At 42.7% G+C, this 18,356-nt stretch overlaps 1 protein-coding gene across 1 annotated transcript; it reads left to right on the top strand.

The window, feature by feature from the left end:
* Positions 1–809: 809 nt before the first annotated feature.
* Positions 810–16,934, top strand: rtca (RNA 3'-terminal phosphate cyclase). The gene is made up of 11 exons (XM_024423027.2): positions 810–1,245; positions 1,361–1,461; positions 1,996–2,139; positions 2,971–3,094; positions 3,552–3,610; positions 3,707–3,848; positions 10,883–11,004; positions 14,672–14,730; positions 15,396–15,490; positions 15,719–15,823; positions 15,941–16,934. The coding sequence occupies exons 1-11, from the start codon at positions 1,201–1,203 to the stop codon at positions 16,037–16,039; spliced, it is 1,095 nt and encodes a 364-aa protein (XP_024278795.1). The 5' UTR covers positions 810–1,200; the 3' UTR covers positions 16,040–16,934.
* The last annotated feature ends 1,422 nt before the right edge of the window (positions 16,935–18,356 follow it).

The following is an 18,356-nucleotide window of genomic DNA, read 5'->3' as shown; positions in this document are numbered from 1 at the left end:
GGATGTGGGTGTTTGTTGCTTATCCAATAATAGTATCCAACCTGATCAGAGGAGGAGACAGAGCCTTGACTGCATAGGAAAATCTTCCTAATAGAATGTCTGTGCTAACGTATGGATATGTTTATTGGGTGCAAGTGCATCCAGTATTATTTTTGGTGTGCTGAATGGGGCAAAAACCTGGCTCCTCTGACCCCAAGACAAATATTCTACTTGCTACTAGCCAAAATGGCAATAATAATAGGAACATACTGTACCTATGTGGCAGTGTTTATTAAGGTAGACTCAGCAATATGACGTAGATGCAGAAAGTAAACAGCATATTAGGTCAATTTCCTTCAACAAGCCCGAGGCTCAACTTCTCCGCTGTTTCAGTCCCGTGGCTTTTAAGCTGTAACAGTGTGAAGCGAACATGCGCGCTTGCGCAGATACTGTGTGTGACCGTGTGAGAGCAAAGTCTTGCATCTCACTCATCTCAATATCTGCGGTGTTGCTCGTTGCAATGCCATGCCTTAAATGCTCTCTTTCACACACACACACACAAACACACACACACACACACACACACACTGTAATGCGTATTAAAGGGCGGTTGAATTACACAATTCACAATTCATTGGTCATGAAGCACGAAAATGCTAAATATCTAAGGTAAAGACACCAATGTAATTTTGGTAAACCATCCCTTTAATGCCTATGCATTAATTAATTGTTATGATTTGTAGTCTTTTTTCTAGGCCTTTCCCACTACTTTTCCAACTTTGAACAGGGAGGGGGTGAGTCAATTGATTGCTTGCTGATCACAATTGCGCATGTGCTAACAGTCAACACGATTAAGAGTAGCAGCCTTAATGCTGAGCAACATTTCATGGAAAAATGTGAATAACACGTGAACATCGCAGTTCAAATATAACACGTTTTTTCGTATCGTTGTGGGATTTTCCTTTTTTCTCTCCCAAGTAATAAGAAATTGCTTTCATTGATAACTACCGCACTGCGCAGTGACGGTTGGGGGAAGTTCACAATTGGAGTAGCTACCCCAGACGCCGGCGGAGTGTCTGTTACATCAAACGCTGTAAAAAGCTACTTCAGAGCAGAGCATCCACATTTGCGTGTTTTCATATCTTTAGGGACAGACATCATACATTTCTTATAGTGGAGAAGTCATTGAAAAACATAAATATTTTTCTTCTTGTTTCAAAAATGGCCGCAGCAATGGTGGAAATGGACGGAAGTATAATGGAGGGTGTGAGTATTTCACACGATTAAAATACACTTTATACTACATATTTTATCAACATGATTTGACATTGAACTTAGAATATGTTTTTTACTATGTATATTATGTTTTGTCCTCTTTCAGGGCGGGCAAATTTTGAGAGTATCTGCCGCACTGAGTTGCATCAACGGCGCTTCCATCAGAATAAACAAAATTCGCGCAGGTAGAGGTACACCAGGATTAAGGTATTCATTTCCTAAATCCATGTCATGAATTTGTAGAGTATGTAGCTGGCTAGACGACAACAAAAGCCACATGTCATCTTACTAATATAAGAAAGCTTCATTCGAGTTGCAGTCTATAGCCCTGGGGCAATCGCCGGAGTCTCCAGACAGAAGTTTAGTCAATCAGAAAACAAAGCAAAGTTGGTTTAAAGGACCTTTATTTTCCAAGCAGATAGCGCTTCAACTTTAATCTGACAATTAGCTGTTTTACAGCCCATGGTCTATAACTTGTCTTATCTTTTGTTTCATATTTAATGGCAGATGCCCACCCTCATAGCTATATTTTTCATGTGATCCTTTGTTGGTAATGTGCAAGCACATGGCAGTTGACTTATTTCTATCAACAACTGAACTAGAAAACTTTTCCCTCATTGCCTTGTGTCATTCAGTGCAGATGATATCATAGCCTACATATTGTCATTATTCAATTGAAATAGCTACGTTTTTTTCCTTTCATTGTTAACCCCTTGCCCCCCTTCCCCTTTTCACTACTAGACCACAGCATCTGTCAGGGTTGGAGTTGGTGAGGGACATTTGTTGTGGAAATCTTGAGGGAGGCTCAGTGGGATCTACAGAAGTCACACTCACCCCTGGGAAAATAAAAGCTGGGAATCACACCGCAGACCCACAAACGGCAGGGTAAATCATGTTAGGCTGCACCACCGTTATTCCTGACGGCACACATTCAATGGGAGTATGGGACACACAGTTTTTGGTTCCTAATCTCAGACAATAATTTATTTAACTAGGCAAGTCAGTTAAGAACAAATTCTTATTTACAATGAAGGGCTAGGAACAGTGGGTTAACAGCCTCGTTCAGGGGCAGAATGACAGATTTTTACCTTGTCAGCTCGGGGATTCGATCTAGCAACCTTTCTGTTACTGGCCCAATGCTCTATACACTAGGCTGGCTACCTGCCGCCCCAAAGAAAGACAGAGCTGTGGATGACTATCCAAATGCACTTGTTAAAAACCTTGTTACTATCAATCTGACATGATACCCATATAAACATTACCCAAAACTATGTAGAGTTAGACAATTTCACAAAATAGCAGGGGAAAAAAACATTTTGCCTCAGACGATACAATATACTTCAGTGTCAATTTTTAAATGGAAATTAATTTTGTGTATAATGATGGGGGATATTTACATTTGGGAGTATGGAACCCCTGTTAGTCTCCTGGGGCGGCAGATAGCTTAGCGTTTAAGGGCGTTGGGCCAGTAACGATCACTGGTTTGAATCCCCTGAGCCGGCAAGGTGGAAAAATCTGCCGTTCTGAGCAAGGCAGTTAACCCCCAACAACTGCTCCCTGGGTACCTATGATGTCGATTTTTAAGGCAACCCCCCACACCTCTCTGATTCAGAGGGTTTGGGTTTATTTTGGTAGAATGCATTTAGTTGTACAACAGGGAAGGTAAAGGGGAAACCTAGTCAATCTATCTCATACTTCTATCTTGCTCTGTTCCAGGAGTGTGGGGCTGCTGCTGCAGGTTTCTCTACCCTGTGCCCTGTACGCTGATGGCCCCTCTGAGCTCTGTCTGAAGGGGGGCACCAATGCGGATATGGCCCCGCAGATTGACTACACCATCAAGGTATGGCTAACCTTAACCTGTGTTGGGAGAGGTACCAGTGGTTGTAATTTTTAAAATGTATTTTACCTTTATTTAACTAGACAAGCCAGTTAATAAGAACAAATTCTTATTTTCAATGACGGCCTAGGAACAGTGGGTTAACTGCCTGTTCAGGGGCAGAACGACAGATTTTTACCTCATCAGCTCGGGGATTCGATCTTGCAACCTTTCGGTTACTAGTCCAATGCTCTAACCACTAGGCTACCCTGCCGTAATGTGGGTTGTGTTCCTGGGAAATCATGAATTTTAGTTCTCACAAATTCTTAAATACCTTGTCTATAGACAGGCACGAAGATGGACTGCTTGGTTTATGACTGTCACTAAACATCCTCTTATTTGCCATCTACTTATTTTTAAGTTAGTTTCTTTGTGTTACCGTTATATGTACTCCTAAAGTCAGTTTGACATTTTCTCCCAGGTATTCAAGCCCATTGTGGAGAAGTTTGGTGTACATTTCAACTGTGACTTGAGAATGAGGTTAGTATCGTCCTCCCTGTTAGATTAGTGTTGGTGTAAAAAATACTGCCTGGTCCCCAAAATATAACCATTCGTGCATGTTCTTGTCTTGAATAGGGGCTACTACCCCAAAGGCGGAGGTGAGGTGGTGGCTAAGATTAGCCCAGTGAGCGAGCTGAGCCCTGTCAACATGACCGAACGAGGAACCATCTCCAAGATCTATGGAAGGTCCTTTGTTGCTGGGGTTTTACCCTATAAGGTACCATACCAAGCAATGGCTTTGGGTTAGAGTTGCCTATGCATTTTACTTTAAGTTACTGTTATACAGTGCCTATAGAAAGTCCACACCAGCTTGAACTTTTTTTCACATCTTGTTGCGTTACAAAGTGGGATTTAAGAAGATTTAATTGTATTTTTTTTTTAAATTGATCTACACAAAATACTCCATAATGTCAAAGTGAAAAGAGAATTCTACTCATTTTACAAATTATAGTTTTTTTTTTTAGGCGAACTGGCTTAACAAATCACAAGTTATATGGACTCACCATGAGGCCATTAGGGATTTTAAAACTCCTGCAGAGTTCAATGGCTATGATGGGCGAAAACAACTGAGGAAGAAAAAAACACGGCAAAGGAATTATTATTTTTGGCCTAAATGCAAAGCCTTATGTTTGGGGGCAAATCCAATACATCACTGAGTAACTGCCTCCTTTATTTTCAAGCATGGTGGTGACTGCATCATGGTATGGGTATGCTTGACATCAGCAAAGACTGGGCAGTTTTTCAGGATGAAAAGAAACAGGATTGAGCTAAGCCAGTGTTTCCCACACTCGGTCCTCAGGACCCACAACACTGCACAGCTGATTTAAGTGATCAAAGCTTGATGATTAGTTGATTGTTTGACTCAGCTGTGTAGTGGTTGGGCAAAAACGAAAAAAAGATGTGCAGGGACTCTGCTTTCCTAGCTTCAGGGGGAAGCTTCTTCTACCATTGGGGTGTCAGGAGAAGAACTTGGACCATACTGAGCAGAAGCTGCCCTCCTGTAGGGGTGGTTGGGCCAAGAGACCAGAGGTGGCTGTACGGAGTTGGGGTGTAGGGTTTGAGCATAGCCTGAAGGTAGGGAAGGGCAGGTCCTCATGCTGCTCTGTATGCAAGCCCCATGGTCTTGTAGTGGATGCAAGCTTCGACTGGATGCCAGTGGAGATTGCAGCGAAGCGGGATGATCTTGCAACCAGAAGGTTGCAAGATCGAATCCCCGAGTTGACAAGGTAAAACTCTGTTGTTCTGCCCCTGAACAAGGCAGTTAACCGTAGTCCGTCATTGAAAATAAGAATTTGTTCTTAACTGACTTGCCTAGTTAAATAAAGGTGTTTAAAAAAGGATCTGATGGTTCACGGTGTCGAAGGCAGTGGCTAGATTAGAGGATGAGAACAGAGGAGAGAGAAAGTAAGCTTCGGCAGTGTGGAGAGCCTCTGTGACACAGAAGAGCAGTCTTGGTTGAGTGACCAGTCTTGAAGTCTGACTGGTTATCGGAGTTGATCAAAGTGTTTTGGAAAGATATTAAAAAAAGATGATTTAAGTGTTGTATTTTTGAGGAGGGGAGCGTCTCCGGACGTTTTGAAGTCAAGAGTGGACCCTTCCAGTGGTCAGGGATTAATTGATGAAGTAAGGACAGGGAGAAGGTCTCCAGAGATGTTATGGAGGAGGGGGGGGGTTCAAGCGGGCAGGTTGTTGGGCAGTCAGACCTCCCTAGTTGCAGGATTTCATCTGGAGAGAGAGGAGAGAAAGAGGTCACGGCATAGGGAAGTTCTGTGTGAGTGGACCAGTTGAATCAATATGCTGAGTGAATGACTAGCGGATGTCGTCAACCTTCTTTTCAAAGTGGCTGACAAAGTTGTCCGGGGAGGGGGTGGAGGATTAAGGAGCGAGGAGAAGGTTGAAAAGGGTTAACTGGGGTTAGAGGCAGAAGCTTGAAATTTATAGTGATAGAAAGTGGCTTTAGCGGCAGATACAGAAGAGGAGGTAAAAATCTGTCGTTCGGCCCCTGAGCAATACAGTTAACCCGCTGTTCCATGGGCGCCGAAGACGTGGATGTCGATTAAGGCAGCCCCCGCACCCCTCTGATTCCGAGGGTTTGGGTTAAATGTGTAAGACATATTTCAGTTGAAGGCATTCAATTGTACAACTGACAAGGTATCACCCTTTCCCTCAGAGGAGGGAGTGAAAGTATGATAGGTCCTGCGGAAGTTTAGTTTTCCTCCATTTTCACTCAGCTGCCCGCAACCCTGTTCTGTAAGCTCGCAATGAGTCACTCAGCCACGTAGTGGGAGGGCTGAGCCGGCCAGGAGGATAAGGGACAGTGCGAGTCATAGGATGCGGAAAGGGAGGGGAGAGTAGGGTCGACGAGGCAGAATCAGGAGACAGGATTTTTATTTGATTTTTTTTACCCCTTTTTTTCCCTCCCCAATTTCGTGGGAACCAATTGGTAGTAGTTACAGTCTTGTCTCATCACTGTAACTCCCGTACGGACTCGGGAGAGGTGAAGGTCGAGAGCCATGCGTCCTCCTGAAACACATCCCAACCTAGCCACACAGCTTCTTGACACAATGCACATCCAACCCGGAAGCCAGCCGCACCAATGTGTCGGAGGAAACACCGTACACCTGGTGACCTGGTCAGTGTGCACTGCACCCGGCCCGCCACAGGAGCCGCTAGTGCGCGATGAGACAAAGCTATCCCTGCCGGCCAAACCCTGCCTAACCCGGACAACGCTGGGCCAATTCTGCGTCTCCCCATGGACCTCCAGAATCACCAGAATCTCTGGTGGCACAGCTAGCACTGAGATACAGTGCCTTAGACCACATTGCCACCCGGGAGGCCTGAAGAAGGATTTAATAGAAGGGAGAGATGATAGGATAGAGGAGGAGGGAGTAGTGGGAGAGCGACAATTGCGACGGTGCATGACCGTCTGGGTAGGGGTTGAGTAGCTAGGGTTTGAGGAAAGGGAGACCATAAAGGAAGCAAAGTAGTGATCAGAGACCCGGAGGGGGGTTGTAGTGAGATTAGTAGGCGAACAGCCTCTAGTAAAGATGAGTTCAAGCGTGCCTGCCTTGTGAGTTGGGGGGGATTGGGAAATGTTGCGGTCAAGGGGAAAGAGAGAGTTGGAAAGAAATTAATCGAAGACAGAAGTCTGGAGGTTGAAGTCGCCAAGTATGAAGAGTGCTAAGCCATTGTCAGGAAATTAGCTTATCAAGGTGTCAAACTCATTCCACAATACAGGTGTGCAAAGCTCTTATGAGACTTACCCAAGAAGACTCCCATCTGTAGTCGCTGCCAAAGTTTTTTTCAACATGTATTGACTCAAGGGGGTGAATACATATCTAATCAAAGTATATATATATACATTTTTTTCATTAATCGGTAAATGTTTTACAAAATCTTCCACTTTGACATTACTGATTACAATGTGTGGATCGTTAACACATTTTTTTAGTATGAAAATCTCTTTTAATCCTACTTTGTAATGCAACAAGATGTGTGAAAAGTAAACGGGCCGTAGACTTCAAATAAAATTGTATTAGTCACATGCACCGAATATAACAGGTGTAGACCTTACAGTGAAATGCTTACTTATGAGCCCCTAACCAATAATAAGAATAAGAAATAAAAGTAACAAGTAATTAAAGAGCAACAGTAAAATAACAATAGCGAGACTATACAGGGGGTACCGGTACAGAGTCTATGTGCGGGGGGGCACCGGATAGTCGAGGTAATTGAGGTAAGATGTATATGTAGGTTGAGTTCTTATCTATGCATAGTCACTTCAATAACATAGGGTAGCAGTGGTGTAAGGGGGGGTGGGGGTTAATGCAATAAGTCTGGGTAGGCATGCGATTAGCTATTCAGGAGTCTTATGGCTTGGGGGGTAGAAGCTGTTTGGAAGCCTAGACTTGGTGCGCCGGTACCGCTTGCCGTGCGGTAGCAGAGAGAAAGTCTATGACTAGGGTGGCTGGAGTCTTTGACAATTTTTTAGGGCCTTCCTCTGACACTGCCTGGTATATAGGTCCTGGATGGCAGGAAGCTTGGCCCCAGTGATGTACTGGGCCGTACGCACTACCCTCTAGTGCCTTGCAGTCGGCGGCTGAGCAGTTGCCATACCAGGCAGGCAGTGATGCAACCAGTCCGGATGCTCTTGATGGTGCAGCTGTAGAACCTTTTGAGGACCCATGCCAAATCTGTTCAGTCTCCTGAGGGGGAATAGGTTTTGTCGTGCCCACTTCACGACTGTCTTGGTGTGCTTGGACCTTGTTAGTTTATTGGTGATGTGGACACCAAGCAACTTGAAGCTCTCAACCTTTTCCACTACAGCCCCTTCGATGAGAATGGGGGCATGCTCAATCTTTTTTTCACTGTAATCCACAATCCTCTCCTTTTGTCTTGATCATGGTGAGGGAGAGGATGTTGTTCTGGCGCCACATGGCCAGGTCTCTGACATCAGCGAACTTAACGATTGGAGTCGTGCCTGGCCATGCAGTCATGAGTGAACAGGGAGTACAGGAGGGGACTGAGCACGCACCCCTGAGGGGCCCCTGTGTTGAGGTTCAGCGTGGCGGATGTGTTGTTACCTACCCTTACTACCTGGGGGTGGCCCATCAGGAAGTTCCTGATCCAGTTGCAGAGGGAGGTGTTTAGTCCCAGGTTCTTAGCTTATTGATGAGCTTTGAGGGAGGGCACTATGGTGTTGAACGCTGAGCTGTAGTCAATGAATAGCATTCTTACATAGGTGTTACTTTTGTCCAGGTGGGAAAGGGCAGTGTGGAGTGCAATAGATTTCATCATCTGTGGATCTGTCAGCGCAGTATGCAAATGATGTGAGTGCTTTGTGTTGGTTGTCATTTAGGCAGGTTACCTTAGTGTTCTTGGGCACAGCAACTATGGTGGTCTGCTTAAAACATGTTGGTATTACAGACTCAGACAGGGAGAAGTTGAAAATGTCAGTGAAGACACTTGCCAGTTGGTCAGCGCAGGCTCGCAGTACATGTCCTGGTTATCCGTCTGGACCTGCGGCCATGTGAATGTTAACCTGTTTTAAAGGTCCTACTTACATTGGCTGCAGAGAGCGTAATCACACAGTCTTCCGGAACAGCTTGTGCCCTCATGCATCTTTCAGTGTTATTTGCTTTGAAGCGCGCATAGAAGTAGTTTAGCTCATCTGGTAGACTTGTGTCACTGGGCAGCTCTCGGCTGTGCTTCCCTTTATCATCTGTAATGGTTTGCAAGCCCTGCCACATCCGACGAGCATCAGAGCCGGTGTAGTACAATTCGATCTTAGTCCTGTATTGGCGCTTTGCCTGTTTGATGGTTTGTCGGAGGCCATAGCGGGATTTCTTATAAACTTCCGGATTAGAGTCCCGCTCCTTGAAAGCGGCAGCTCAAGCCTTTAGCTCAGTGTGGATGTTGCCTGTAATCCATGGCTTCTGGTTGGGTTATGTACGTACGGTCACTGTGGGGACGACGTCATTGATGCTCTTATTGATGAAGCCAATGACTGATGTGGTGATCTAGTCACTGGTGCGTCCTGCTTTAATTTTTGCTTGTATGCAGGTTTCAGGAGGATAGAATTATGGTCAGATTTGCCAAATGGAGGGTGATTTTTAAGTTTCCCTGTATTAAAGTCCCCAGCCAAAAGTGGCGCTGCCTCTGGGGGAGTGTGTTCCTGTTTGCTTATGATGGAATACAGCTCATTGAGTGCAGTCTTAGTGCCAGCATCAGTCTGTGGTGGTATGTAGACTGCTATGAAAAATACAGATAAACTCTTGGTAGATAGTGTTGTCTACAGTTTATCAAGAGATACTCAGGCGAGCAAAACCTTGAGATTTCCTTGGATATCGTGCACCAGCTCTTGTTTACAAAAATACATAGTCCGCCTCCCCTTGTCTTAACAGACGCCACTGTTCTATCCTGCCAGTACAGCGTATAACCAGCCAGCTGTATGTTGATAATGTTGTCATTCAGCCACAACTCCGTGAAGCATAAGATTTTACAGTTTTGAATGTCCCGTTGGTAGTTTAATCTTCCGTGTAGGTCATCGATTTTACTTTCCAAAGATTGCACGTTTGCTAGCTGAATGGAAGGCAGTGGGGGTTTATTCGTTGGCCTACGAATTCTCAGAATGCAGCCTGCCCTCCAGCCCGTTTTTCTCCACCTTCTCTTCATGCAAATGACGGGGATCTGGGCCTGTTCCCGGGAAAGCAGTATGTCATTTACGTTGGACTCGTTAAAGGGAAAAAAGGATCCTGCCAGTTCGTGGTGAGTAATCGCAGTTCTGATGTCCAGAAGGTTTTTTCAGTCATAAGAGACGGTTGCAGCAACATTATGTACAAAATAAGTAAAAAATATAAGTTCCAAATAACGCAAAGAAAAAAAGAAAAAAAACACAATCTGTGGCTGTGTATGAAAGAGATTCTATGTACTATGTCATATGTGCACAATGTCATTGCTCTCCGGCTCTCTCTCTGCTGTGTCCACTGAGCCTTTGGCCCTGCCCTGCAACCTTATTGGTTAACGCTGGGCAGGCCTTTTGGTAGCTGTCACTCAAATGCGAGGGGCTGAAGCTCTTTGGGTAGAACTCAAATTCCTATGGGGCTGGCCCACATGGGGTGGAAATTTAGGGAGAATGGCGCAGCTTCAAGAAAACGTTTCTTTCAAACTAGTGATTTCGTGGCTAATTGAGGTAAGACATTATGCTTACAATTGGCTCATTCACCCCTCTCCCCTGTAACTATTTCCGAGGTTGTTGCTGTAAATGAGAATGTGTTCTCCGTCAACGTACTTGGGAAAATAAGGGTTAAATAAAAAATCTTTATGTATAAGCTACACATTGACACATCCAGCCCAAATAGGGAGGTAGTCACCAAAATACCGGAGCATGTATTTAATGTAGTACTGTAGTGATTACTTTTAGCCCTACCTACATGTACATATTACCTCAACTACCTTGTACCCCAGCACATTTACTCGGTACCGGTACTCCTTGTATAATCTTTTCACGGTGAAGTCTACACTTGTTGTATACGGCGCATGTGACAAAGTAAAATTGAAATTTTGCGGTTTGGTCCTTATTCCACTTGTGTACTTACAAACAACGGATTAGACCTTTCTGGACAGGTGAAATGCATGTGATAGAGCAGTTTCCTGTCCGTTTGCTACCCCTCTGGACTTAAATGCACATGATGAAATGAAGTAGTTTCTGAGATCAGATTTGAGTGAGCTCAAAAACTCCTTTTCCTCCAGCTTGCCAAGGACATGGCCACGACTGCAACAAGAGTTATCAGGCGAGAGATAAAGGACCTTTACATCAACATTCAAACACTGCAGGAGAAGGACATGGCCTGTGGAAGCGGCAACGGCATCATGTGAGCGTATTTACATGACATTAACCATTGCATTATCACTCAAATGTATTTATAAAGCCCTTTTTACATTGGCAGATGTCACAATGTGCTTATACAGAAATCCAGCCTCAACTCCAAACCGCAAGCAATGCAGATGTAGAAGCATGGAAAAACTTCTTAGAAAGGCAGGAACCTAGGATGAAACCTAGAGAGGAACCAGGCTCTGAGGGGTCTTCTTTTGGCTGTGCCGGGTGGAGGTTATAAGAGTTCATGGCCATTAAGGCCAGATCGTTCTTCAAGAAGTTTAAACGTTCATAGATGACCAGCAGGGTCAAATTATAATCAGTGGTTGTAGAGGGTGCAACAGGTCAGTACCTCAGGAGTAAATGTCTGTTGGCTTTGAGGTCGAGACAGCAGATGGGGTAGGGAGAGGGAGGGTCTAAACAGCAGGTCCGGGACAAAGTAGCATCTCTGGGGAACAGGTCAGGTTTTCCATCGCCACAGAAACTGGATCAGAGGCACAACCAGGTGGACTAGGGACACCCAGGAGTCATCAGTCCAGATGGTCCTCCGGGAGGGGAGAGCGATGGGAGAATTAGAGGGACACCAGATAAAACTGTAAACACTGTTAAAAGTTGTCTATACCTGTATGACCTCGGTAAACCTGGATTAATCACAATCAATGGTTATGTTTTCTGTGAAGATCTTTGTCAAAACAGTTGCACAGTTGGAGGACATTGGGTGTCATCTGAACATGCTTCATAGGTAGTGACGTGACTATCGTAACGGTTATTTTATCCAATCAGTTAACTGTTTAATTATTACGTGATTAAATTAATCATGTAACAATTAACTCATTAGCAATCTTGGGGCACCACAAAGTTTGTTTCATGAGTTACCGCTTCCCGAATTAACTAAAGAATCTCAGAATATATTGTAAATTTAGTCATCCATTCATTAATTATTAGTATTATTATTACCTCATACCAGTCTTTCGGAATGTCGTTGACTTCAAATCTGCATGAACCCTAGTCTAAATGTTTCAGTGATAGACAAATTGTCTTAATTATTTACTAACTAAATAATCACACAGAATTACATAAACACACACACGATAGATTATGTTGATTACTAGCATAATGCAATGAAAAGTCCCTAGTGGACTAACCTGATATGACAGCTTGGTACACAATGAAAAGGTGGGGGCATGTTAATTTATTATACATACGTGTGAAGCTATGCTCATGGGAATATGAATACTTTGCACATGAACGACCGCTCATTCAAAAATAATTGCAATGTGTATATATATTTACGCTTGTATGTCTTTGTTGTCTCTGTTGAAATCGCCCGGTCCATCTATTGGGAGTCATTCGACAAAGTCTCTGGTTTGTCCACCAGAAGTCACAGTGTCCTTTGTATTTGTTGTCGTCTTTCTTTGTTTTGGAAGTGTTCGTTAGATTGGAGGGTCTTGTAGTGGGTCGTGTACTTTTAGACCATTTGTCACGTATTCAGCTCGCGCTGCACGTATACTGGGCTAGTAGTTTAACCTCTTGAAGCTAGGGGGCACTATTTTTATGTTTGGAAAAATAACGTTCCCAATGTAAACGGCCTATTTCTCAGGCCCATATGCTAGAATATGCATATAATTGACAGATTAGGATAGAAAACACAAAATATTGTCTGTGAGTATAACAGAACTGATATTGCAGGGGCAACCTGAGGAAAATCAAACCAGGAAGTGGCTTCTATTTTGAAAGCTCCATGTTCCATAGCCTGCCTAAGCTCCATTTAAAGGGATATCAACCAGATTCCTTTCCTATCGCTTCCTCAAGGTGTCAACAGTCTTTAGACATAGTTTCAGGCTTTTATTTTGAAAAATGAGCGAGAAAGATAACATCGAGTCAGGTGTTTGCATGAGTTTTGCTCGCGCAACAGAGATTGGGCAGCCATTGCCTCTCCCTCTCCTACTGATAGACAGTTGCAGTTGATATATTATCGATTATAAATTTAAAAAACAACCTGAGGATTGATTATAAAAACTGTTTGACATGTTTCTGTGGACATTACGGATACTATTTGGAATTTGTCTGCGTTGTCGTGACCGCTCTTTCCTGTGGATTTCTGAACATAACGCGCCAAACAGGTATTTTGGATATAAAAATAATCTTTATGGAACAAAAGGAACATTTATTGTGTAACTGGGAGTCTCGTGAGTGAAAACATCCGAAGATCATCAAAGGTAAATGATCAATTTTATTGCTTTTCTGATTTTCGTGACCAAGCTACTTGATGCTAAGTGTACATAATGTTTAGTCGAGCAATCGATAAACTTACACAAACGCTTGGATTGCTTTCGCTTGTAAAGCATATTTTCTAAATCTGAGACGACGGGTGGATTAACAAAAGGCTAAACTGTGTTTTGCAATATTGCACTTGTGATTTCATGAATATAAATATTTTTTGTAAATTATTTGAATGTGGCGCTATGCAATTCAGCGGTTGTTGATGACAATTATCCCGCTACAGGGATGGGTAGCGTCAAGAAGTTAAAACGCCAGTAGCTACCCGGCAATGTACTGGTGTATATTTAAATTGTAACCATTTCAATGTGTTGCCACCGCTCCACGTTTTCTGGTCTACTGTAAATTTCATTAGGAATCATTTTATGCACTCACCTTGAAGGCGTGGTTACCGACTTGGCAAACATTTTTTATATAAAAATGATCTAATTTAGAAGGTTAGAATCACATTTCATCTTCTCACAAATTGTTTCATATTTAATCATCTGTTGTACAGCATTTAGATGTAAACCTGACCTTGTGAATGCGTACACTTTCAGAGATAGTTTTTTAGTTTTACCGTCCTTAACTTCTTGCGGATCAGTGGGACGCTAGCCAACATCCGTTTAAGCCAACATCCGTTTGAATTGCAGAGCGCGAAATTCAAAATGCAAAATTTGTAAAATTCACCATTCATGAAAATACAAGTGTCTAACATTGTTTAAAAGCTTAACCTCTTGTTAATCCAGGCGCTTTATCAGATTTCAAAAAGGCTTTACAGTGAAAGCATATCATGCGATTATCTGAGGACAGCGCCCCACGTACAAAAGCATTACAAACATTTTCCAAACAAGCAGAGGTGTCACGAAAGTCTGAAATGGATCCCTTACCTTTGAAGATCATCCTCTGTTTGCAATCCCAAGGGTCCCAGCTACATAACAACTGTTTGTTTTGTTCAATAAAGTCCTTTATATCCCAAAAAAGTCAGTTTAGTTGGCGCACTTGATTCAGTAATCCACCGGTTTCCCTCGTTCAAAATGCATACAAATGAATCCCAAAAGTTACCAATTAACATTGTCCAAACAAGTCAAACAATGTTTCTAATCAATCCTCAGGTACCCTAATATGTAAATAAATGATACAATTTAAGGAGGAGAATAGTATGTTCATGGTGGGAGAGAGAGAGAGAGAGAAAGAGGAGGGGGTGGGAGGGCTTATCTTTGATCCTCACCCAGGAGGGAAAGTCATGACCGTAGACTGATGGCTTGCATAATGTTTTGTGTCCCTAGTTTGGTGGATAGACAATATAGAAGGTTACTTTCAACAGAACTGCCATGAGTTGTCTGTCATCTTAAATGCTATCCACCTCTACCACATTTTTGATATGGTGTCTCTATTCTCCCCAGAATCATCGCAGAGTCTTCCACAGGCTGTATATTTGCAGGGTCAGCTCTTGGCAAGAAAGGTGAGAAATCCATTGTTCCTATGCTTGTTTGGTCTTTAAAGTGAAGTGTACAGACCAATATGTACCACTAGTGGGCAACGTTCTACAAAGAAAGACATGCTTGACAATGTTATGATGTGAAACTGTATATAAGCTTGGATGGTGAGTAAAGTTGTGCTTCAACATAAGCATTGCTAAAGCCATACAAGGTAAGCGGTCAACAGCAGAGAATAGGGAAATATTGAGAAAAAGGAAAATGTTGTTGGTTAACATTTTCAAATTGCTATCGTATGCATCTGTATGTTGTGACCGTTACATGAACAAAAGTTTGTTCTATTGGGGGCAGAGTTAGGAAGTGTATGTATCTGAATAATTTAAATATCCAACCCAGCTCTATCCAATGACCTGGTTTGCACCTCCCCTGTGACTCTGGCACACCCTCGCACACCGATAACCTCTGGGCCAGTATTCTCAAATCTTCTAAGAGTAAAATATCTGTTGATTTGGAGTCAGTTTTGCTTTTTAGATCATAATATGATTTGATTATTCTAGGGAAGCCTGATCCTAGATCAGCACTTCTTGCTCTTAGACGCTACAAATATGGGCCCAGATAAAATAATTTGGGGAAAAAATATAACACGTGCTGAGCAGATTGGCTGTCTAACGCTGGTCCCCCAATGTCTCAGGTGTGTACCCAGACAAAGTGGGCTTTGAGGCTGCTGAGATGCTGCTCAGGAATATAAGGCACAACGGCTGTGTGGACGAGTTTCTGCAGGACCAGGTTAGCAATGAACCACGCACACACAGGGGTATTTCACAAAGCAAGCTTGGGTGTCGTCCTCTAAGTAATCTAGAATCATTGTAATTAACGTATACTTCCAAATTCAAGTTAAGAATGGGTGCTTGACACCATACCTCTCCTTGCCTCACTGTCCATCTCACAGCAGCCACTTGAACTTACTCTATTTGGAGTCAGCTGCTGAACTCTTCTTCTTTCACTCTCTGGCAGCTCATCCTTTTCATGGCCTTGGCAAACGGCATCTCCAGAATCCGCACTGGCCCAGTCACCCTACACACAAAGACTGCAATCCATGTGGCAGAACAGCTCACCCAGGTGGGTCCAAAACACATTTCAATTGATTTCCAAAGACTTGATTGATGGGAAAATGAGCACTCAGTGCATGGTTTTATAAAGTCAACTTTTTTATATCAAATTCTTTCATATTCCCAGGCCAAGTTTACAGTGACCAAGGCAGATGACGAGAATGCCAGCAATGACACCTACATCATCGAGTGCCAAGGAGTGGGTGTCACCAACCCTCATTTCTAGCCACACCCATGTGTCTAACCGCCCCTTTTATGTTGTCTCCACCTGCAGCCGTGGATAGAAGAGGCACTGGAGACACTACTGTGATGTCACCTAACGGTCGGATGCTGCTTCTATTTATCTTAGGATTTATTATGGCCCTTGTGGCACGATATTCAAGCAAATGAATTATTGGTTTACAAACGCACAGCCACATGACAGTTGGTCATCGTTGTCCTTTCCCCCTATTGCATTAACTGTCATTACCCTCGTAGCTTGTATAACTCAGGGTATTAATGCCTTACACTGTTATAATAAAAACATTAGATTTCTGTGTAGAAGGGGTGTACGTTTCAGCAGTCTCAGTGCATACAGGCTTTTATGGCTACAAAAAAACATTGTTCATGGTCTCTGTCCCTAGTTGATCATTCTAGTTCCATTTTGCTTCATACGGGGAGGATTTCTGTATTTTGAAAGATATGTCTTGAAAAAGTGATTGCTGAAAAGCAAAACATTTTGGGGCTATGACAACAATGGACTAATGAAACAAATACCAATATGTTGTTTTTGGGTGGAGTTTTCCTTTATGTCAATTGTTTCACCTATTATAATTTTTTTTGGTGCATTGTTTGTCACTCAGGTAATGCAGATTAGACTGCAGAGTTGTGTTGACTACTGTATTAGTCAGATAATGTTTAAAAGACAATGTGGAGATTTGTTTTCCACATTGTTTTGAGAAAATATGAATAAAATACCTTATTTTTGCCTTCTCTGAACAAAAGATGATCTTGAGTAAAGGATTTCTGACATATCATGGATTGATTCAGATATCTTCTCACCCCCAGAAATGCGTAGCTGGATGTCTGTCATCACTCATAACCCTTTCATTGCATTAAAAAATTAAATCCATGTCTTTACATATCATGGTAGTGATTCAAACTGTTTTAGTACAGGAGACTATTTAATTCCAGTGAATGACTCGTTTCAGGAATCTTAATGTGCTGAAGAGTACATAGCCATAGCATGGAGTTGCTTGTCTGATAGCTAATAACTATCTAGCTGACCCAGCTTGATAGCATGGTCATGTTATACTTGCCAACTAATGATTCGCCAGCAAGAACCTTTGCTTTTTGCCATTGCAACTGTTGAGGTGCCTGGTGTTCTTATTCCAGATCATTAGCAGAAATAGCTGCAGGGTTGTCTGACTGGAAAGCATGCAGTCAGACACCTTGAGCATTTCACTGTACTTGTGCATGTGACAACTAAGTCTTCAGGAGTGAAGTGTAGACCCGTGAAAAACCTTATGCAACTTCTCTCAGCAAAGCTGACTTTTTTTTTCTCCTCCCGCCTGCAACTACTTGACAACTTTTTCGACAAGCTCTCCAAGTAATGAGAAGGTCAACTATGGTATGTTTTAGCTTTGCTTGTTGAGTGGTTATGAAAGTGGTTAATGTGTGAGGGCTTGAGGGTTGATTGCAAGGCTGGTTGCTTAGCTATTTTTGTGGCCTAATCCAATTCTCTTCACTCACCACCAAATGTGTGGACATCGCATTGGTGAGGTTGTTGTGAACATTGAGCTTTTTCTCAATCTCCAGTTATTCACAACCGTAATCTGTGTGTTGCTGATAGTCACAAACTTCCAAATTTTAAGCTATTGTTTTAGATTGAAACAAAATTGTTTTTATTGGTAGCTCAGTCACTGAATTGTATACCGATTTTACAGTACATACATAAAACTACAAATTCTCAAAAAAATAATCCCAAAGTACTACACCCATAATAGCACCACTATATAAACTTTAGTCTGCTTTGTCTATTTCAGGGACACCCCAGGTCCTGGCTATGTACTCACGGCAGGGGATATTGTGTAATCTTATCAGTTATCATCTTGGCCTGTTTCCTTCCATCTTTTCATCGTTTTTCTCCACCCATCCTGTTTGTCTGTTCTCAGATGCAATAAAAGGTTCCAAACCTTAAAGACCATTTAGGGAGCTGATGTCGGACTTGAAAGTATGATAATGAGAAAGATTTGTTTGCTACAGTACAGCAGGCCTACAATCAGTCATCTCTGCGTTCACAAACCGTGGCGGTGCTGATAGATACAGTATGTCAACACCACATGATTTTAGGGCCGTTGAAGCATTTTTACTGCAAATAAAGCAAGAGAAACAAACTATAGTAATCTTATCAGGTTAATAGTGTAGGAACAGGCCTGAAAATGTACAGTGTAAACAATATACTGTAACCTGTATTTGTCAAATATACACACTTATGTTGTTCCTCGTCAACCATTGCTTAACCTTTCTGAACTGCCCTTACAATGGTTGCATAAGGGATTATT

The sequence above is a fragment of the Oncorhynchus tshawytscha genome, linkage group LG06 (assembly GCF_018296145.1).
Source record: "Oncorhynchus tshawytscha isolate Ot180627B linkage group LG06, Otsh_v2.0, whole genome shotgun sequence".
Lineage (NCBI taxonomy): Eukaryota > Metazoa > Chordata > Actinopteri > Salmoniformes > Salmonidae > Oncorhynchus > Oncorhynchus tshawytscha.
This window is presented reverse-complemented; position numbering and strand designations above follow the sequence as displayed.

Excerpts from the sequence above, each read along its gene's own strand:
- rtca (XM_024423027.2), top strand. The coding sequence starts at position 1,201 with ATGGCCGCAGCAATGGTGGAAATGGACGGAAGTATAATGGAGGGT. Across the intron at positions 1,246-1,360 it reads ACGGAAGTATAATGGAGGGT|GGCGGGCAAATTTTGAGAGT; the intron begins GTGAGTATTTCA and ends GTCCTCTTTCAG. Across the intron at positions 3,849-10,882 it reads CTGGGGTTTTACCCTATAAG|CTTGCCAAGGACATGGCCAC; the intron begins GTACCATACCAA and ends CTTTTCCTCCAG.